We start from the raw sequence: 21,352 nt of genomic DNA, 5'->3' as shown, positions 1-21,352 counted from the left end.
CACTGAGCCAATATTGTTTCTTCCACACTTTCACCTTTTTCTAACATATGTTTTTCCTCACATTCTCAGTCTCCTTGCCAAGCCCCGACCCTTATATCCCTTTGGGAGAGCTCTCCTTTCTGTGAGCCCTTTCTCCAAAGCAGCTTTTGTACAACCACCACCTCCCTACAAGCCCTTTAGACTCCATCCCTTTCCAGCCCTCCTCACCCACTCATTCCTGACCTACTGGCTCAGTAAATTTTAACATTTCAAGTTTGATTCTGCTGCAATTTCCCTTCCTATCAGCTCCAGTGCCAGTCCTGTCATCCTGCCTGCTTCCCAAGCCAAGGTGCACAAAACCTTACCTCCCAGCAAGTCCTGCAAGGGGACTCTTCAGAGCACACAAGACTGAATTTCCAGTCCTCACACTGGAATCCAAAAGCAATAACTCAGATTCAACCGCCACAAAGAGTCCTGATCCCCATGGAGAATGTTTTTGAGGGAATTAAGCCACAAAGCACTGCAGTTTCTACCAAGAACCATTAAGGTGAGTACTCAGTGGCTTCTAGCTTGGTTTGCCATGGCAAGGGGAGTATGCCTGACAGCTAAAGGTCTGCACTACAACTGGTGTCAGGCACCCAGTAGCAAAGAAGAGTAAAAGCACAGGTCATTGAAGTGGCACAGGGCTGAACGCTTGCACAGTGCATGTACAGACATCCAGGAGCACCCAGGCAGCTGCTGTGAGAGGACTGGGCTGAAATGACCTGGAAGTGTTCAAGGCCAGCATGGACAAGGCTTCAACCAACCTGGTCTAGGAGGGTATCCCTTCCCAAGGCAAGGGACTTGAAACTAGACAATCTTTAAGGTCCTTTCCAACCCAAACCACTCTGATTCTCTGAAAATGTCTGGTTGCACAAAGTCACAAATAACAGACTAAGGGACTGAGAAGTATTCTGGAACCTCGCTGAAGGAATACTATGAACCTGAACTGAACTACAGAAAATCTGCATCAGGCTGTGAAGACTCATAAGACTCATTTCACTTTTACCCTTCCATGCACAACAAGAGGAGCTTTTTTTTTTTTTTTTGGAATCTGCAAGCATTCATGTGCAGAAGTGGTTTAAAATGCTCTTCTAATAAGAAATTAAGTCATGACAAGAGATAAACAAGTTAGAGGAGGTAAGAAAAGCAACTCAAAGCAGAAGAACGGAAGAGAGATTAATAAAGAAACTATGCTGCTATCGTGCATTCAATGTGCTTGGAAAAATAAGCCCACACAGCTGCTGAATGTACACCCAGCAGCCAACTGTGACCAAGAGCTCGCTGGAGCTGCACTTTCACAAGTCACATTCACAGGCGGTCATGCCAGTTACTGCCACCCCACTCCCAGGGGAACACTGCCTTTGAAAGCCCCTATCAATTTCATACAAGCTCTATAAAAAGAACACAGAAAGAGTTTTAATACATGTATTAACATGACAAGGTTGAATTCCATTAAAGAAATCCTGCTAAAGAAACAGTAGAAGTGATTGACTATCATGCTGCACTGAAATTTAAAGGATGGGTGACCACATGGAGCTGGCATCTTCAAAAAGCAGTACATAAAATATTAGGCATATTCAAGAATAGAAGTCAAAAACATCACAGAACACTTAAAATTACAATTTTGGTGTGGTCAGCAGCAGACCATTGGCCCTGACTCTTGAATTAGTAAACTCACTTATTTCCCTGCAGGCAATGAGTAAGGGATGTGATAAGATGCCCCATTCCTGCAAGTGTTCAAGGCCAGGCTGAACAGGGCTTTGGGCAGCCTGATCTAGTGGAAAGCATCTCTGCCCATGGCACGGGAGTTGGAACTTTGTGATCTTCAAAGTCCCTTCCAAACCAAACCATTCTGTGATTCTATGATTCTTCACAGAGCCTGCAAAAATGTGAAATTAAGGACACTTCAGCTCTAAAACAGTCCATGCCATCAAGGTGCTAACAGATCACCCACATTTGTGAAAATTTCAAAGATAGCCCATAAATGGGTGAATGCTTGACATCACAGCAGTTTCAAATTCAAGGTATCTTCAAATAAAGTTGCTAACAATTGTAGAGTCATTTTCTTCTGAGGATACATGAAAACTGGGGTACAGCATTTACTGCTCTAAGAGCAGTGGCTGGCAGCTACTCATGTTTAGAGCTATTAGAAAAAAAATTTGCAAACAAGTTCACCAGCAATATTAACAGGCTGATTAAAAAAACATGAAAGCAATTACTTTCAGTAAGACTGCATCATCTTTTATCAAATCTGAATATAAAAAAGCAGATGTTCAAGAACAGCTTAACTAAAAGCATAAAATATTCCAATCTTCTTACTAAATGAAATATTTTCAAACCACAGGCACATCACCAAAATTCAAATAAAATGTAAATATATAACAGTCTACACAGAACAATTCAGAGTATCTAAGAATAAGGAAAACAACTGCTGTTGTGCTTGCTTTAAGTTGTCTGTTGTGAAAGAGAAGGGCAAAACTGAATTGCCCCCAAAACTGATAACAAAGTTTTAACCACTGCATTATGTCAAACCATGTCAGGTCTGACATTTTCACACTTCCTGCTGTGCTTTCTCAAGAAAGTTATTCATCATAGTACTTAGCAGTAGGTATAAAAATACTGTTTATAAACTGCTCATAATTTTATTTAGCTCTTCTCATTATCAGCTGCCTGTGAAAATGCTGTCAAAGCCTCCCTCAGTGTTTAAACTGCACCTTAGTGGAAACATATCAAAAGAAAGCAGAAAAAGTTACAGAGGCAGATTAAAAGAAATTAATATCAAAAGTTTTTCCTGACAAATAACGCAGCTCAAAAAAAATAAAGTACTTTGATACCTTGCATGTATTAAAAGGCAGTATTTTAAAACCCGTTAAAATACTACTTGCAGTTAACAGTGCTTACATGCCTAAAACTTTCAGGACAGATTCCTGATTTCAAGGGGCTGTGTGGGGATGTGAAGAATATCACGAAGTAGAAGAACGACTGCAACATATTTGATGTTAGCTGATGGACAGGATTTGAAGTACAAATAAAAATAATTTTAGAGTAGACTTCCTTAACAACTTCTGCTTCCTCACCCTTCCACCCCAAAATCTACCCCATTAATATATTCTAGTTATATTTTGCAGAGTTTCATTGAGACTATCAAGCACCTGCTGATGCACAGCCTGATCCATCCGGATCAGAAGCTGACTAGCAGAATGCATTTGTTCTGAAGAAATATTAAAGTATTTTCCTGATCTTAAGATTTGGCAAATTCTCTAAAGCTTCTAAAAACACAGTAGTTTTGTGCTATCAATTCTTCTAAAAGACTCTTAGTATTCACCACTTAAGATTCTACTTTGAACTGACTACAATATTGCACTTAACACATTATTCAGATGTTTACTGTCCAGGAGGCAGGTTGGGACCACTGTATTCCATCAAGTGGTCCATTTCTTAAAGATGGCAGTTCAGATAATGTCAAGAATGATTTTCAGAATAAGATACTATTAAACTACATTGCTATTACTGAAGATACTGGTTTCACTTCAGGCAAAAATCATGACAATACTCTCAGCTGTTCAAATTAGTGTCCTCTATAAACCGCAGCATTTATCAAAAGAAGAAATGATGGACAATGGCTTTGTTTAATTAAAAGAAAACTGATTTGGACACTCTAGCCAGTGTTCAGTACTGCAAGCAACCGCATTTTGGGCTGGCTATGTAAGAGCAACAGCTTGGTAGCTTCAGTCCGTCCAAGTCTTGATGGGCAGCTTAAACAGTGTTTTAGGAATTGCACACTGAAAACCTGTGACTTCATGCAGTTGCAAAGCTATCCAGATGCAGAGATGGCTATGCAGCCGTTCTGAGATTCAAGGCAATGCTGTAACCAAATACTGTCAACTATCGCTACCCCCTCTGTAATTAGTTAAGGAATAACACCTTTACCGCTCAATACACCCAATCTACTGGGATTCATGCTGGAAAGCACATTATGCTTTGCTGAACCGATATTCAAGCCAACACTCTCAAATCAAGGATTTATTTTATTTCCCTCTGGGCAAGCTCTTCCTCCTCGTTTGTCAGAGCTCTCTAGGAAAGCCTGCCCAGCCCAGGCAAGGACCAACCACCCGGCAGCGAGCGAGGGAAGCGTTACCTCCGTTGATAGGGACGGGAGTCACCAGCAGCCCCTTGACCTCCACCTTCGGGGAGTCCTGCCCGTAACGGCCACGGTCGATCCGCAGCAGCGTGGGGCCGCCGCGCTCGGGGCTCAGCACGGTCACGTTAATGAGTGCGGTGTAGTACGCCTGGCTGGTGTTGTCGGCGCCGGCCGGCCGGACCCGGCCGTGCCACAGCAGCAGCGGCAGCAGGAGCAGCACGGAGGAGCCGCCGTTCCAGTGCTGGCGAGCCCACCGCCAGCTCATCTTCGACCCCAGGCGAGCCGACGGCCGTCACCGGTTGCCTCCGCCGCTCCCCCCCGGCAGCGTCGAGCCCCGCACGCCCGGGTGTGTCCTATCCCATCTGACAGCCCGGGAGCGGAGAGAGACCAAAAGCAGGCGGAGCGGGGAGGAGAGCTCGGGCTCATGCCATGGGAGGAGCCAGGGGAGTCATGGCAGGTCCCAGCCGAGTCCGATCCGCCGCCGCGGCTCCCAGGGGAGGCTGCTCGGGGGAAGCCGAGCTCGGCCGGTCCCTCAGAGCGCCGCGCTCATACCGCCCGCCCGCGGCCGCGGGGGAGTTCCGGCCGGGCGAGGGGAGGGGAGGAGGCGGGGGCGGTGCCGCGGCCCCCTCCCCGCGCAGCCCCTCGCCAGCCCAGGGGAGGCTGCCGGCAGAAGCCGCCGCTGCCGCCTCAGTCGCGCTCGCGAACAGCCGCGGGGCTCGCCTCGGACTCGGCCCGCCGCGCCGCCTCGGTTCGCCTCGGGGCTCGTCGCCGCCTTAGTGCGGCAAGCAGCGCAGCGCAGTGCCCAGCCCGGCGTCTGCAGCCGGCAGCCGTCGCTTCATGCCCGATTCGCCCCGAGGGCGGCGGGGGCCCCGCACCGTCCCGCGGCTCCGCCACCGGCTCCGCACCCGCGCCTCGACTGCAGCTCCGCGCTCTGCGCAGGCGCCGCACGCCCCGCCCCGCGCCACGAGGGCGAGAGGCGGAGCTTGGGCCTCGACCACGCCCCTGGCAGGCGGGGCCCGAACAGAGGGCGGGGCCACGGTGTATGATGTCATTGTGGGCGTGGCCAGGCGGCGGTGGGAGCTGGCGCGGGGGTGGTTGCGGTGACACCTGGCTGCGGCGACACCGGACTCAGCGACACCGGGCTCAGCGACACCGGGCTCCCGCGACAACGGGCTCCGGTGACACCGGGCTCCGGTGACACCGGGCTGCAGCCACCCGCGACTCCCGAGGAGTTCGATCATAGCGTCCAGAACCACCGGCTGGAAAAGACCGCATCGAGTCCAACCTGTGACCAAACACCACCATGTCAACTAGACCATGGCACCGAGTGCCACATACAGTCTGTCCTTAAACATCTACGGGGACGGCGACTCCAAAACCTCCTTGGGCAGTCCGTTCCAATATCTAATCACCCTTCTGTGAAGAAAGTCTTCCTAATGTCCAACCTAAACCTTCCCTGGGACAGCTTAAGATGTTGGGACACATAGACATACAAGCTCCCATGGCTACTCGGCATCTTCTCAGAAAAATATTTCCAGTTCAGGAGTGCTGATCGCCAAAAAGATAAAGAGTTTTAAAGCATGTCAGAAATAGGGGGTGAAAGAGCTGTGTGTGTGAAAACCAGGTGGGATGTGTTCAGTCTGTCCAGGTAGAACTGAATGGGCTTTTGGGGCAGGAACAGCACTGACTCTGTGTCAGTTCATTCCTACCCTATTTGGCGTTACTCGTGTCTGACGTACTAAAATGGGAAATTGTACAAACACTCAAATATTGTTAATAAATATTAATCCCCAGAAATACTGTAAAACAGGGTTTGATGAATGATCAACTAACATAGTTTTAAGGGTTTCAATCTCTTGGGAGATGTAACAAAATAGTGTAATGGCCTCTTTGGATTTTGAAAGACAAACTAACTTAAAATTAGCTACAGCAAAGAGAACAATTACTGCAGGACTGCAAGTTAGGATAGTTTCTAAGTTCTTAAAAAATAGCTGTGGAGCTGTTTTTTTGAGATATGGTCTCCTTGGTGACTTCCCCAGCTGCATGGGAAGGCCCTCAGATAAGTTTGGTGTTTAACCTATGCATCTTATTAACTTGTTTTCTTCTGGGAGCTTTTGTATTTTATTAATTTGTGATGCACCTGGTCACACAGACACATAACACTGTTGAAGCACAGTCTGTTTATTTCATTGAGATACAAGTAATTTTATCCTGCTCTTGGAGAAAACTGTTTTTTTTCTGAGGAAAGCAGCATGCTTTTGAACCTGCATCTCGGAGCAGAAGGGATGTACAGGCTCTGCTAAAGGCATGTGTGGCTCTGTAAAATCCTCTGAGAAGCTGTTTCTGCAAGGCTCTGTAAAAATGTCAATACAAGCCAGGAAATGATTCTGAAGCAGCAACTGAATGTTCCGTTTACATTTTTTTTAAATTTAATTTTGCCATTCTTGGTACATGCTGGGTGAGGAACCACATGCTATTGACTGTCTCCTCATTTCACCCAAACTTTCACCCCAGCCAGAGGGCTGGCACACTGCAGTGTGCAGAACATGTTTGGAGCTGTTCTTGCTTTGATTTCTCAGCACTAAGAGCTCTGCATCATTCTGATGCAAACTCATGTGCTTTATTGCCGAAATGTCCTCAGAAGGGGCCAAGAAGTCCCAGGAGCCTGAGGAGCTTTTGCTATCACTGTGCTGACCTTCAGAGAAGGATCTCAAAGCACTTTTGAAAAGCATTGAGGAAGTATTCATTGGCCATGTTAGAAGGAAAACAAGGAGCCCAGCCAGAGCATCCCCAGTTCTTTGCTAACCACATGAAATGGCTGTTTTTTATTTTGCCCTGTCTGGTTTCCTGTGGGCTGTGCTTCTGATAGAGAGAGGTGCTCCAATGCCTGTGTGAAGGCTGCTTCCTTAGTTCCATCCCCATCCCCATCCCCATCCCATCCCATCCCCGTCCCTGCTCACACACGGTTGGGAAGCTGTTCCTCGCCTGCCTCCCAGCCTGTCCTATGGATGGGCTGGAAAGAAGGTGACGAGCAGCCAAGGGGGACCGCTCATGGCCCCAGAAGAGGAGCAGCCAAGCACTGCTCCAGGATGCACCAAAATAGGATATTTCATCAGTAGAACAGCTTCAATCTCCTTATGCCCCAGATGGGCAGGCCCCTGGATGGGGAAAGGAAAATTAAAGGGTCCTTTTGGATGCTTTCACCCCATGGTGGAGCTGGATGAAGGGGTGATGATGGAGAGGAGTGGAGATGTCCCCCTTCTGTCCCCTCAGCTGTGTCTCTGCCACTGATGGCTCCTCAGGGGACATCATTTCAGTCAGACAAATGGCGCCGATGCCGCCACCAGGGGTAACGCCGGAGCTGTGCCTGAGCGTTCCTTGAACTCCTGGAGATTTGTTTTTTAGGGGAACGCTCATGAATCCACTCGTGTCCCATTTCACAGCGAATCCCTCGTTCAGCCGCGGCGCCGCCCTCGGCTCGGCTGTGACACAGCCACAGCCACAGCTGCGCCGCCATCTTCCCGCGGGGCCCGCGGCCGCCGGGGCAGGGCGCCACCTGCGGGCCGCCGGCCGCACCGCCAGGGGCTCCCGCGGGGCGGGGGTCGGTGCCGTGAGGGGAAGGGGACTGGGAGGGAATTTGGTGCCATGATGACAAGGGAGTCCGGTCCGGGGGGTCGGTGCCTTAAGGAGAACCGACCGAGGCGGTGTTGGGTGCCCTGAGAAGGAGAGGGGTCCTGGGGAGGGGGTGTTGATGCGCTGAGGAGTCTGCGGGGTTTTGGTACCATGAGGAGAAGGAGAGGGGTCCGGGGGGTGTTGGTGCCTTGAGAAAAGGCGTCCGGGAAGGGTTCGATTCCCTGAGGAGAAGGGACGTCAGGGGGTCTCTGGTTCCCCTGGTGTGGTGAATGAGGACAGGAAGGCTGGAGACCCCCAGGGCCAAGGTGACAGGAAAGGGTCGTGGATCCTTTGGGCACAGGGCTGGGTGCTGTGTTTCCTTCTGCCAGCGAGCTTCACCAAAGAGAATCTGACTTCACCATGAGAAAAGACAGACTTTCATCCCGGATGGAAACACCACAAGATCCAGTTGTTTCTGAGAGGATGCGGGGAAATGCAAACGGACACAAAAGTAAAAATAATAAATGTGCCGATGGCTTGGGCCAGAGCTGGGCTGCCCCAGGGGCAGAGGTGGCCCCAGGAACCAGAGAGTAGCTGCCAGTTATGACTTTATTCATTTTCACATTTAGATATTACAACAAAACTCTTAATGACAAAGGATAACAAGTACTATAGGAGAAGAGGAAAGGAAGCAGTGTTCTAACTGGTTTGATATATAACCGTGAACTTCCAGAGACAGGACTCAACGTGAGTTACAATCACTCACATAACGCTCACTGGTAGGAAAACTCATGTGCAAATACCCACACACTCACCCATAGCACACTCACACACACACAGACCATGCTTTGTACTCACACATAACCCCTGTTTTAGCCTACTTGCTTCAAAGGCAGCCCACTGAAACATTGAATGCTGCTAGAGCAACAACAGGTACCAGGTTAAAATATTGCAATATAAATGTAGTGTTACTTGATACACAGGTTTTTTTTCAGAGACACACATGTATTTGCAAGTAGGGGACCCCACACTTTGTTTTCAGGAGGGAGGAATGTCCTCTCAACACCAACACTTTGTAAAGAAAAGTGAGACTGAGCACAGAGTGGAAGCAACCATTTTAAAGGAAGGTGATGATGATAAATAGCTTAGCTTCAATGTTGAGTTCCAGTAAGAAGCCCAAACAAAACAAAACAGAGAGTGCATTTTGACTAGAGCAGGCACAAATATCAAAACCTGGGTTTTAAACATTGAAATACTCCCTTGCTGCTGTGGAAAGAGAGACAACATTTCCTTCTCACATCTTAAAACCAAAACAGACCAGCTTCACTTCATGCTTATCTGGAGACTGTAAAAATAAAAAGCCAGAAATAATTCAAGAGAATGGGAAGGGTTATCAGGTTTGCACATCTAATTTTAGTATACCTTTAGAGAGCAAAAGTACAATTGTCTCAACAGCTCTTCAATATCCCACACTTCAGTTGTTCTTCATCAGCAGGAGTGTCTGAAGAGGAGCCAGATTTTGCTCCTATCAGGCTGCATTGTTCATGCAAGTCTGTTGACACAGACACAATAGGATCTGATTCCACCCCCCATCTAGGTGGTGCAAGAGAGAGGAAATAAACTTCTGTGGAGTTGAATGTTCAAAAATCAGATGACACAGAAGTGCTTTCTCCAGGGTGATGCAGGGGATCATTAGCAATGGTTTTAACAACATAACCCTTCTCCACAAGGATATTTGTGAGCAATTTACAGCTAAACCTAGAGAAAAAGTGCAGCTGTACTGGCTGGATGTCCACGCTGATGACCAGCCTGGGCACTAAGATGCCTCTGTCCCCTTTCTGCTGAGGAATCCTGCCATGCCCAGCAAATGTCATGCTTTGCTGGCACATACCTATGCCTTACATATGGACAGGGACTAACAGCCACTTTGAAATTCTGTTTTTTAACTATTATATTGTTCTTAGGCTCTCTCTCAGATGGGGCTGTTTCCAGGCAGAGAACTCTTCATGGAGTACTGGAAACAAGAGAGTCTGGGTCCTGTGGACGCACATCACCCAGTGAGCAGCCTGAATTTAGCTCAGCTGGTCATCTTCTACCCCTGTCAATGCCAGTCAGGAGCAGCACGAGTCACAGGCAGCCTTCCTTCTGCCAAGGGAACCACCACTTCAAAAAGCAGGGCAAGATGAAGGCAGGAGAATTTGATCTGGCCTACACCCTGTTGGCTGTCCTACTTCCTTGTCCTGGCTCTCCAGCAGCTCCTGCCAGAGGATTCTTACTGAGACGTAACAATTACTTAAAGATGCTTAAATTCCTGGCAGCTTCAGGGGACACCAGTAGAAGTCAGGGAATTCATTGTAATATGCAGTTTCCAATTCCACATCCTGAGCCAGTTTGGCTCAAGCTGGTCTGGTTTTGTGTCTCTTTTTTGCCATGGAAATTGCAGCCATGTCATCCTTCTGACACAAAAAGGGAGTGGAACACTGAACAAGCTGCACAGGCTTAGAGAACCTGAATGACAGGCATGCTTTTCCCATGTGCTAAATAAATCTCCCCATTACACTTCTGTGGAGAGCTATAATTAAGACTTGGCAACATCATCCATAAGGACTCACAGGCTTACGTCGGGAAACGCGTAAAACCCTCTGCTGGGAAAGAGATACAGTTTGGGAAAGCTGTACATCTGACAGGAAACACAGTTTTACAAGTCCAAACCCTTGGCTCTGTGACAGAGGTGTGGCCCACAATCAGTAATTCCCTGGTGCTGAGATGCCCTGGTGCACAGAGCTCTGCCAGCCATGGGCATATGGGAGAAGAGATGATGACAAGCTGTTCAAATGAGCCTTTTCACCCAGACTCCTGAGGCGGTGATGTTACCCTGCTCTGTGGCTGAGCTCATGGATTGGGAGCAGGATGGAAAGAAGTAGGTGGGAAGTGGTGAGGCAGCAGTACAGAAATCTACAGAGAGGGGCTGTGGAGGTTCCCCAGAGCTCTGAATTCACATGGTATCTCTTAGAAATAGAAGACCAAAGTAAGGAGATGTTTCCTCAGCAAATAACTGTTTCTTAATCCTCCGGAGTCAGGTATGCTCAGCTGGAAGCTCTGCAAAACAAACTGGAGAGGAGCCCGCTGGGCAGAGAGTGCTTCCTTTGAGTCAGGGAACTTGAGAGACAGGAAAAGTCATGGTGCAAACTGTCCATCCAGGAGAATCAGGGCTTGAACCCTGGCAAGGTGCTGGGCTCTATGTGTTCAGTGATGTCAACACATAAGGGAATACAGCCCAGAGCACCTTATTGCTGGAGCACTGTTCCTTCCATTGTTTCCAAAATGCTTTGCAGCAGCTTGAAAATAAACATTTCACTCCCTGCCCTTTTGATCTTTTTCTTCCCAGCAAACTCTTTGTTTAGAAGCCAGCTCAAATTAACCTAGCTTTGCTTTAATTTCTCACTCGAGCAACAAATGATCTCAGAACCATTCTGGGAGAAGGGGAAGGCAAGAGCAGCAGACCTGTGAGTAACCTGCTCCCAGCAGAGATCATAAAAGAACCTGTTTTGCACACAGCCTGCAAAAAAATTGCTGTTTATCTCACCTGGAGCACTCTAGCCATCTGCTGATGACCTACTCAGCGCTAGCTGTGTTGAGATGGCTAAAATAATCCTAGTGATAAGGCAGATTGGCAGGTTCCCCCCAGCAGATATGAGAGGGGTGTGGGTGTTGCTCGCAGAGGAGATGGAGAGGCTGACACCTACTCAGGATGAGCAGCATGCATGAACATTTACAAAGATCCCTCGGGATCTCTCTGTACATCTCTTTAAATTGTCCTGCTCTTGCTGCTAATACCACTAGGGATTTCTTCCCTTTGATTCTGCTCCACAGCTCAGCAGCTGACATCATGATGAGGGGAGGAGGAAGCAATCCAAGGAAAAACATTCAGGTTGCACACCAGGAAGAAACTTGAGACTAAGACAGATCTATTTATATCTGACCTGAAATGGGCTTTCTGAATGGGAAGCTGATCTGAGCGGAGACTGGATGTTAGGCAGAAGGTGCCATAGTGCTAACACAGGCACCCACTCTCGGGCAGAATGCATCTGTCTGAGGTGCAGCAATAAAAGAAATATGAGGAATCAGTGATGTGCTCTCTCCAGTTGTGGCGCAGGGAAGCTGCAGCTGGAGGTGCTGCACGGTTCACGCTGCGGTTCCAAGGACATCGGTGTTCCCCGTCCGTTTGGGGTAGGTTCCCGATTGGGTTTGGGTGTAGGTTGAAGGAGAAGCTCTGAGTGACCCTGATGACATGCCTGGAGAGCCTTGCAGTTGCCTCCAGGGCCTGGTGCCATTAGTACTGCTCGGAGAAGAAGGAAGCGTGGAGAGTGGGGGGACTGGCCCCCTCTCCAGGCGGGGTGCAGCTGCCATCCTCAGAGTGTTCCGACAGCTCCCCGTATTCACTGTTGTAAAAAGTCTGGCCTCCGACTTGGGACCCGTATGACGGCCGACATCTGCCCCGCAGGTCCGACTGCTCCCCTGCCAGCTCCATGGTCCGACTGGGCCCTTTACTGCTGTGAGGGAGAGAGACACAGAATTAACCTTGTCACTCCCAGAAAGCCTCTGTCCTGATTAGAGAAATCCCAGCTTCAGAAAATCTCATCTTCTAATGCATGCAGCAGAGACAGGGTCAGGAATGGACTTGCACCTCCATTTCAAAGCACAAAACCAGGCCTTGCTCCAAATCTAAGCACAGCCTGTTTGTTTTGTGACAAATCTACACATATCCTGGAACATTTACTTCAGCTGTCCTAGATACCTTTGTGATACCTTCTAGATACAGGGAAGGGTTGGGATCCCAATGAGTAGTGAGAGACTAGAGACATTATATTATATTAATTGCTTCTAGACCTGGCAGGAATAACAGAAATTGGTACAAACCAACTGCCAGGATGGGGGAAAGGAAACAAAGGAAGATGACAAAGATGTGGGCAGAAGTCTTATGTCCCATCTCAGTGCCTGCCAATACCAGGTGACTGTCAAGAAATCACAAGAGCAGGGGCAGGGACACACTCAAGAAGAAGTTTAAGGGTAGTGTTTTCCAGAAGATAGGACACCAGGTGTAGGAGACAACAGGAACATGCCTTAGGGAAAAGAGGACAAGGACAAGAAGAAGGAGATGGTTTGATACAAGAGCAGACAGGCCACAGGGCTATGGCTAAGAGAAAAGACAATGACCAGTCCAATCTGATGTTGGGAGGCAGAGGAGGTGAGGAAGAGGCTTGGGACTGGCCTTGTCTACATATGAGGTGACATGGCTTGCTCAACACACTGTCACAGAGACAAGGTCTCAGCCTGCTCTGGCAGAGATGAGCTGTAGAGGTTCTCACGCAGTTTCAAAGCCTGGGTCAAGGACATAACCATCCATAACATCCTCAGCTCTGAGAGTGCCAGCTCAACCTGCCAGATTCCATGTCAGCATGTGGGAATTCCTAAGGCCTGCCACATCCTTGCACCACCACATCATGGCCCTGTACCCCGTGGGTCAGGGCTGAGGGAGGAGGGTGGCAGCTACATAGTTCCTGCCCATCCCATCTGCCACTGCTTGAGCAAGCCCTGACACATTTCACCAGAAAATGTCAATAAGCATTAACAGTTTCATTAACACCATCACTCTACTGTGCCTCATTATCTTAACAGGCACATTCTCATTGATGGGGCACAGTTTATATTTTTAAACCCTAGAAAACAGCAGGCTTGTCTGTTCTTCCTGTGTTTTGCCTCTCATTAAGGAGTACATGGACTTATCTGGCTCAGGGCCCACAGCTGAAAATTCCAAGCAGTGCAGCCTATGGGGAGATACCAGGAGCTGCCTCCTGGTCTCATTGCCTTTGGCAGCAGTGGCTAGGCTTAAGGAGTACCTGAATCCACCTTCTTTTCTGTGTCGGTTTTCTATCCTCTCAAATTCCTCAGATGCCAGAACCATCCCACTGTCTGTCTGATTGTCCTGGAAGGAAGCAACAGGAGTTATCAGTAATGTCCCTGTCAACTGATCAGAGTGGGAAGGGAGGAGAAGTCATTCAGGAGATGAGATCCTGTGTATGTGTGATGGGGAAGAAGGGGTAGCAGCACTTTACCAGCATGCTCTATAGTTTTGCTGTATCTGATTTTCTTAGGTACCTTCTTAAAAGCAGCATGTAAAAAGGTAAGATTTGTGTGCTTAGTTCAGTGCCATTTTTGGTGAATGAAAAAAGAGTGGTCCCTGGCTGGAAGATGTATTACCATCAAATCTGTGAGAGGTGATATTTTCCTCTGAGACTAAAGCTATGACTTCAGTTCTGCTGCTAGAGGAGATATCAGTACCAGTCCAGTTCAGAGAGACCTGAAGGATCCCTACTGCACATTGCCATATGCATCAAGATACAGGAGCTCCAGATAAACACTCTGGGTTTCCTAGTCCTGGCAGGATTTCAGTGTGCTTAATCAGGCTGTGTTCACAGATTTGAGAGGGTGAGGAGCAGGCTCTTCTCTGGGGTCCTTTATAGTCCCCCCGTTTGCATATCTAACCTCCCTGTTTCCCACTCAGGCAGTGGGAACCATGCTGGAGAGAAACCCCTGTGTGCCAAATGAAGAAATGAACGTGCATAGGACTGGGTGGACCAAACAGGAATGACACACAGACTGACATAAGATAGGAGTGATCTTCCTTCCACAGTCTTAACAGTAAAGGTGTCAGAAAAGACTGTCCCCCACTCAAATCCCCTCAGATGCTACTCACCGGGTGTGCCTTGTACATTGTGTGTGTCATGGGAAACTCTTCAAATGTCTTTATCCTGGATGGACACCTGATCTGATTTCCTCCCGTCAAACAACCAGGGAACGAGACACAGTTGTAGTATCTGCCAACAGAAGCACACAGTATTCAGTAAAGGCAAGAGTCAATGTCCTGAATGAACAGGACCTGAACTCAACCTCCTCACTGTGCAACCAAAGTATGCAGGGAGGAGGATGACCCAAATGGTGGATTTGGGGAGGGTCATGGGGCCACCTTAGACCTCTTAACCCCATACTACTTCTGCAGTGAAGACTAGACTGACTGCATCAGGCCCCAATAACCTCTCTACATGGGATAAGCAGAAAATGTCATATAGATCCCAGGCATCACATCATTATAGTTCATCAGAGAGAGAGGCCTGGGACTAATTGTTTGGGTCAGTTAGGAACAGATAGGATGAAGCTCCTTACATGATACTCTGGCAGCATAGCTGGAGGAGAAGAGGGAATGTGATAGGCTTACAAACCAGCACTTCCTCATGAGCAAAATAAAGTAATTTTGCTTTTATAATCAAGAAGCTATGGCCTAAATTCTTGGATCACACCTTAGCAGTTAGGATTTTCTGAACATCTGGGTTCTCCCCATATCCCTCAGGCTCCCTTACAGGTCAGGCTGCTCGCTGCCTGCTGGGCTCTCTCTGCCCTTTTTGGAGGGGATTCACCTTGCTGCTAGGCTGTGGCAGCGTATCCTCATGTCAAAGTCCTCTTCATCTGAGTTTTGCTGGGCAGAGGAAGGCACCTGGGAGAAACCATCATCTTCTGAGCTATGAGAGTTGTTCAGCGGGATGTAATCTTTCCCTTCCTGGTAGGAAGAACAGTAAATGGCCTTACAAGAAGGGGAAGACTTTCCCACAAGAAAAGGCTCCACAGGCAGAAGCTGTAAGAGCTGGGAAGGAAAATTTCTGGTTTATAAATTTTATTTCTCTAGGACAAAATATCTGGCTGAAGATTTCTATGACCTTTGTGTTAAGTAGCTGTGAGTGATGCATGGAGGTGTGTGTGAGCAGGAGAACAACAGCCATAATAATCCCATAATTCTCCAGTTTACATGGACAGAGTATACTGTGCTCCAGGGCAATGTCATTTGTGGCTTAGTCATGTCTATGCTGGGAACCAGCTGAAAGGTTAAAGTCAGGAACATCAGGATGAGACCAGCATTTAGCTATCATTTTCTGAAAGAGAGCATCAAGAAAAAGTTAAAATCAGAGCTGCACGCTCATCACAGTTAAATGCCCTGGTGAGTTACCACATGGAAGTGATTAGTAATGCATTCAAAGAAATCTGTATTACTGACTGCTGTAATGTAACAGTTGTTTGCTTCACATGGCCCTGACATTTCCATCTGAGGACAGAGTTTCAGAAACCCTGGTCAAGTCCTGGTTTTCATTATGCAGGCATGTGGGAGGGCCTTGACTCAGCTGAGGAATTTCAAATAATCATCTGGGGATTAGGATGGAAGTTACTAGAATGACGACTGAGAGGGTTTCTGCCCTGCAAGGAGCAGAGTTTTATGAGAATGCAGCTAAAAGGCTGTTGCAGAAATGACTTCTCTAACAGCTCTGGGAAATAGACCTCTGACCCAGATTCTCTGTGTTATTGTTGGCCTACACAAATGTATTGCATTGACCATGGAGTCAGCTGAGGGCACAGTGAGGGAGCTGGTGATGATAGAAGAAAGAGCTGTCTGGAGCAGAGCAGGGAGAGAGGTTTTCACCTGCTGGACATTTTCCTGAAGAAGGTTCCCCAGTATCTCCACAAGGTCGGAGAAAGTCGGTCTCTCCTTGGGATCACCGTGCCAGCAGCTCAGCATTATACGGTAGCTGCCAAGAAGAGGCGCCGGTTTTACACCACAGAAATCCCCTCCTGCCCCACTCCACACCTCCCACCCACATGGTGCCCACTGGCACTGCCAGTTCCTGGACTGTGAAGGAAAGCTTGGTCCCCAGCACACTGGCCAGGTAGAATTACTGGCAGGGTGTTTGTTTGTTATGCACTTACTATACCAGGGAACAAGGAGCTAATTCAGTGCACCCTGACAGACCCGTCCCAGTATGGGCATGCAAGGACACTAGAGAGCTCTGATCAGAACCCATTTCCTTGCTCTCCAGGCAATGGCCTAGAGTGAAGGATGTGTTGGCTCATCCTCTACCCTGGCTAAAGGTCAGGCATCCCACAGAGGGGCCTGTTCTGCTCTATGCTGGGATCTGGTAGGTTTCTGCCCTCCCACAGAGGCCTCTGCTCTGACCAATGCTGGAATCCTTGAGGTTTCTGACTCACATTTCTGCTGTGGCATACTCTGGGGCTCTCATCCTGGTACCATCTTTGAGCCTCTGGCAGAACTCCTCATTGATCTGGACTCCAGGATATGGAGATGCCCCTAAAAAAAGTTCAGAGAAGGGTGGGAACATGAAATGTGGCATCAGAAACCAGTCCTTTTGAGACTGCCCTTTTGAGACTGCCCTTCATCCCAGAACACTGAGAGGTGTGGTCCCTACTCATACACAGACCAATCCTTGGTGCTGCCTGAGTCAGGCTTCTCTGCCTCAGTGAGCTGGAGGCCACCTCTGCATCCTTGTGTTCCCATCACTCTGTTCATGGGTGGATATGGACTCCACTTTTTTTTTGCCTACATTGTGTCGCTTCCCATCAGTCCTTAGATGTACTTCAGAATGTCTGTCCTGCACAGACTCACCCACAAACTGCTACATGGCTAGAGGTGTCTCCCTGAGCAGCACAAGACCCTCATTAGGACTCACCTAGTGAGAAGATTTCCCAGAGGAGGACCCCAAAAGACCAGACATCACTCTGGGTAGTGTAGACCTTGTCGAAGATGCTTTCTGGAGCCATCCACTTCAGTGGGAGACGGGCCTGCAGGAGGGAGAGGCAAGGCACAAATGTTCAGTTGGGAACATGTCCCAGGACAGTCCTTCTGGTAGCAAAGGGATGAAATGGATGAAAATAAATCAGAGCCAATAGCCCTGCTCCTCTCTCCATGGAGGAATTGGTTGGTCAGAGGGAGGGACAGAGACACTGAAAAGGGGTTGAAAGAGTATAAGGAGGAGTAAGTTAATGACAGGCTGAGGGGTAGAAGGAAGGAGACAGAGATCTGCTGGTGAAGGAGGACAGGACTTGTGTCATTGGTCCACCGGCTTCTGGTCCCAGCCATGCAAGTAATTCCACTCCTGCTTTTTCATCTCTTCATCAAGCGGGCCTAATCTGTAAAGGGTTTGAGAAAATGGCACTCACACTGCCTTTCCTGACATAGTCAGGGTCCTTGTAGATGTCTCTGGCCAGGCCGAAGTCACAGATCTTTACCACGTTGTTTTCTGACAGCAGGATATTGCGAGCTGCCAGGTCTCTGTGGATGCACTGAGGGCACACAAAGAGGAAGGGGCAAAATAAGAGAGAGAGAAGCCACAATCAGGTGTCCAGCACCTCCCTTCCCCCATAAGCCTGAGCTGTAGTGGGGGAATGGTGGAAATGGGAAGAAGCTAAAGATAAAAATTTCAGAAAGAGCTGGTTAAGGAGAGGTTGAAATGCAAGAGAACTAATTTCCCAGCTTTTGTACACACATCTATCTCAGATTTCTTGATGACTGTGAGGCAGATCACTGAATCTCTCTGTGTGTTACCTGAAAGGTGGCTGTAGTCAGGTCTCTCTCATCAGGCATGCACAAAAGATCAGGTGAGTAAAGGAAAGGCTGAACTCACCTTTCGAGATGCCAGGAATTCCATGCCACGTGCTACCTGGAAGCTGTAGCAGATGAGGTCCTCCATTGTCAAGGGACTTTGCCACAAGTCATCCACTGTTCAGAAGTAACAGAAAATTATTAGACAATTGGCAGTCTGTTGTCCTCCTTGCCTCTCTCTGGGACTGCAAGATACAGCCAGTTTCTCAGTGAAACACAGTTAGTCCTCAGTCCTAACTGGAGTAATCAGCCCCACTCTAAGATTTCCTGCTTAGGTGGCAGAAGGCACAAAGCAGGAACCTGCTCAAGTGTGAGGAGAGAGTCCAGCTTCCAGCACATGTCAGTGAGAGAGAGTTGTGGGGAACAGGACTGGAAGGGGCTTTGAAGGTCAGCTCATTATTTCTGTCCTAGGGAGGACTCAACAAGATCCCCCTCAGTTCTCCTTTCTTCAGGCTAAAATACCCAAAGGGATTTAATTCTCCCTTCTGGGTTTGACACCAGAAGACACAACAGATGACACAATAGCCCTGTTTGGGGAATTGCCATCCGACAGTGATCAGTTCCAAGGCTGGGGCCCCACTCTCCACTGATACCCCCTGCCCATTCCCCAAGGTGGCCAAGTCTGGCATATTTTGGGTGGTCCAGGTGGGGAGCTGGTGCCAAGGCTGGAGTGTTACCTTCCTGGATGGGCAGTGCAGTGCGGCTCTTGTGCAGCAGGAAGCGGTGGAAGATGGCGCTGTCGCTGGTCCCAGAGCGGCTCCTCCTGTCTGCCCTCACTGCCTCCACGATGGACTGCACCTGAATACGCAGCCTGGGAGACTTCTCCTGGCAAGGGACCAAACCAAAACCCTCAGCAGGGAATGCACACTGTAACCCCTGCACCCATGAGCTGCACAGTCTCTTCCTGTTCTTAAACTGTAATTCTGGCCCGGAAGCATCTACCATTGCAGAAAGAAGGACAGAGCCTTTCTTTGTCACATTGTCTGATCATGTATTAGGCTGCATGTCTTCCTTCCCTAGACATGGGACAGGTCCCTAGAGGCAAAGGAAGCTACTCACCCTGTAAGGACTGAATCCTTCCCTCTTGGTCCGCAGGTAGTTGGAGAGGTTTCCATACTTGCAGAACTCAACAATAACCATGAGTGGACCTGGTGAGAAGAGACCAAAAGTTAAGGCTAGAAGTGAGAGCTTGAGTTGGTCAGAATTTGCCATAAGTTGTGTTATGTGCAGCCCTGCTGAGCTGTGATATCTCCTCTAAGTGCACACAAACACACCAATAACTTCCCCCAGGTGCCTGTGATCACACATGTGGACAGTGAAAAGACACAGGGGACAAGCTCTGATTTTTGGGAGCAGCACAGCCTGCTGCCCTGGGATATTTACCATTGGGTTTGGTACAGGCACCCAGCAAATTCACCACGTTGAGGTGATTCCCAATGTGAATGAGGATCTTCAGCTCTGACATCAGTGCCTTGTGCTCGCTTGCAGTAGCTCCCTCTGGAAACACACAGACCATGTCATGACACCTCCTCAGACTTTTCACTCCCCCTCACCACCCTTCTCTAGCAGCATGTTAATGTGAGTCTTGCTGAGGAGGCTGTGACCTCAAAGCCTTGGAACATTTTGTTATTGCATGTTCCCACATGAAATGTTGAGCCTTGTCTGGAGATCCCAGGATCCCTGCTGTAACACATAGGGTGCTCTCTGTAAGTGCAGGGACCCTGAACAAAGAACAACACAATCTGTGCCCAACAAATTTTTCTTTATGATAGTTGTGCAGTGAAAAATATCACTTGAGACTTTCATTGGGATGCACCCGTTTGAATCTCTGCCCTTTTGGCCTCCAAACAGAAATAACGAGCCATGAAACAATTTGAAAGAAAATTAGGAACAAAAGATATCTGATTCTTTTTATCACAATTGAAGATAGGAGCTGTGTCAACTCAAACTCAGATATCTTTTGATGATTCCTCTTCAATAGCAAACACAGTGTCATGCTCCTGCCATCTCTCTGTACTATATCTTCTCTCAAGTGTCCAATTCACATCAGTTCTTGACCCTCTGTTTTACACAGGGTGTGTTCTCAGGTTTTGTGTGCCTTTTTCATACTTCTCAGCCTCCCCATCTGCATTTTGTCTTGCTTGAGAGTTTGTAAATTTGTAAATTTGACAGAAGCAACTTCTTGAGCTGCAGCTGATGGGCCAGGTGAGAGCCTTGCCTCAAAAAATTGTAAAGCAACCTTGCTCACCAGGCTCCTCACTGCTGTGCAGATGATCTGTACACTTACAACACAAATGCCGTTCAGATGAACCATGACACGATTTCCATGTACAGGCTACTTCTGGCCAGACACTGCCTCAGTATTTTGTTTGGTGCCAGATTACAGAATAATGTTTTGGATGCCTGTTTGAAAGCATGGCTATAAAAGTTTAAAATCTCACTCTAGATAGATCAGGCTTTGGGTGCAAAGCCAATTTAGCCCTCAGAGTTGGATAAGAGCTGCAACCTGCTTCCTTACCCAGCCCTGGATCTGGCCCATAAACACAAAATACAGGCACATTTGGAAAAAGGCACTTGGGACCAACACTTCTTTCAGTGGCATGCCAAAGAGGGACTCTGGATTCTTGTTAGTCCTTTGAGACAGATTTCATTCTTTGCCTCTGAAGACAGTGAAATTTCCTTGAAAGCTGAGTCCCCCAAGTCCTTGCTGCCAGTTCTCCCACTTCAGCCCCTCAGTGCAGCTGAATGGAGCCAAAGAGGATCAACTGTGTTGAGGCCAAGAAGCCATTAATTAAACTACAGGCATTTGCAGGGTGAATGTTCAATGGCAGGTGCCTCATTAATTGCTGTCTACACACACTGCATGTTTTGCTTCACTGTTCACATACCTTTCAGCATTTTGACTGCTACAGTCTCACAGCTGTTACTTTTATTGATCCCAAATGCAGATGCTTCCACCACCTTCCCAAAGGCACCATGACCCAGGACTTTACCTATGGACAAGGAGAATAAGTGTGAAGAAAGGCAGGTGCAGAAAAGGCAGAATAGAATGAAGGAAAACAAAAATCCCAACAGGA

The 21,352-nt window shown here is 48.1% G+C and overlaps 2 protein-coding genes across 7 annotated transcripts in view; both read right to left on the bottom strand.

Moving 5' to 3' along the window:
• RNF130 (ring finger protein 130) overlaps positions 1–5,052 on the bottom strand; it is a 55,345-nt gene extending 50,293 nt beyond the window's left edge. For 5 of the 6 annotated variants that reach the window (XM_066559872.1, XM_066559871.1, XM_066559876.1 and 2 more), the window contains exon 1: positions 4,160–4,527. In XM_066559872.1, coding sequence (XP_066415969.1) covers positions 4,160–4,427 — 268 coding nt within the window. In that variant the 5' untranslated portion in view covers positions 4,428–4,527. Of the gene's footprint in view, positions 1–4,159 lie in introns of all 6 variants that reach the window. The other variant, XM_066559875.1, reaches the window with a different exon arrangement.
• Positions 5,053–8,369: 3,317 nt separating this feature from the next.
• Positions 8,370–21,352, bottom strand: part of FLT4 (fms related receptor tyrosine kinase 4) — a 57,417-nt gene continuing 44,434 nt past the window's right edge. The window contains exons 18-30 of the mRNA XM_066559955.1: positions 21,164–21,268; positions 19,659–19,772; positions 19,335–19,423; positions 18,953–19,100; positions 18,298–18,392; positions 17,834–17,956; positions 17,344–17,455; positions 16,865–16,964; positions 16,302–16,407; positions 15,250–15,389; positions 14,532–14,652; positions 13,675–13,760; positions 8,370–12,327 (exon numbers count right to left, since the gene is read on the bottom strand). Coding sequence (XP_066416052.1) covers positions 12,108–12,327; positions 13,675–13,760; positions 14,532–14,652; positions 15,250–15,389; positions 16,302–16,407; positions 16,865–16,964; positions 17,344–17,455; positions 17,834–17,956; positions 18,298–18,392; positions 18,953–19,100; positions 19,335–19,423; positions 19,659–19,772; positions 21,164–21,268 — 1,559 coding nt within the window. The 3' untranslated portion in view covers positions 8,370–12,107. The remainder of the gene's footprint in view (positions 12,328–13,674; positions 13,761–14,531; positions 14,653–15,249; positions 15,390–16,301; positions 16,408–16,864; positions 16,965–17,343; positions 17,456–17,833; positions 17,957–18,297; positions 18,393–18,952; positions 19,101–19,334; positions 19,424–19,658; positions 19,773–21,163; positions 21,269–21,352) is intronic.

This window comes from Molothrus aeneus, chromosome 15 (assembly GCF_037042795.1).
Source record: "Molothrus aeneus isolate 106 chromosome 15, BPBGC_Maene_1.0, whole genome shotgun sequence".
NCBI classification, from domain to species: Eukaryota; Metazoa; Chordata; class Aves; order Passeriformes; family Icteridae; genus Molothrus; species Molothrus aeneus.
The sequence above is the reverse complement of the archived record's forward strand: the minus strand, read 5'-3'. Positions and strand labels throughout refer to the sequence as shown.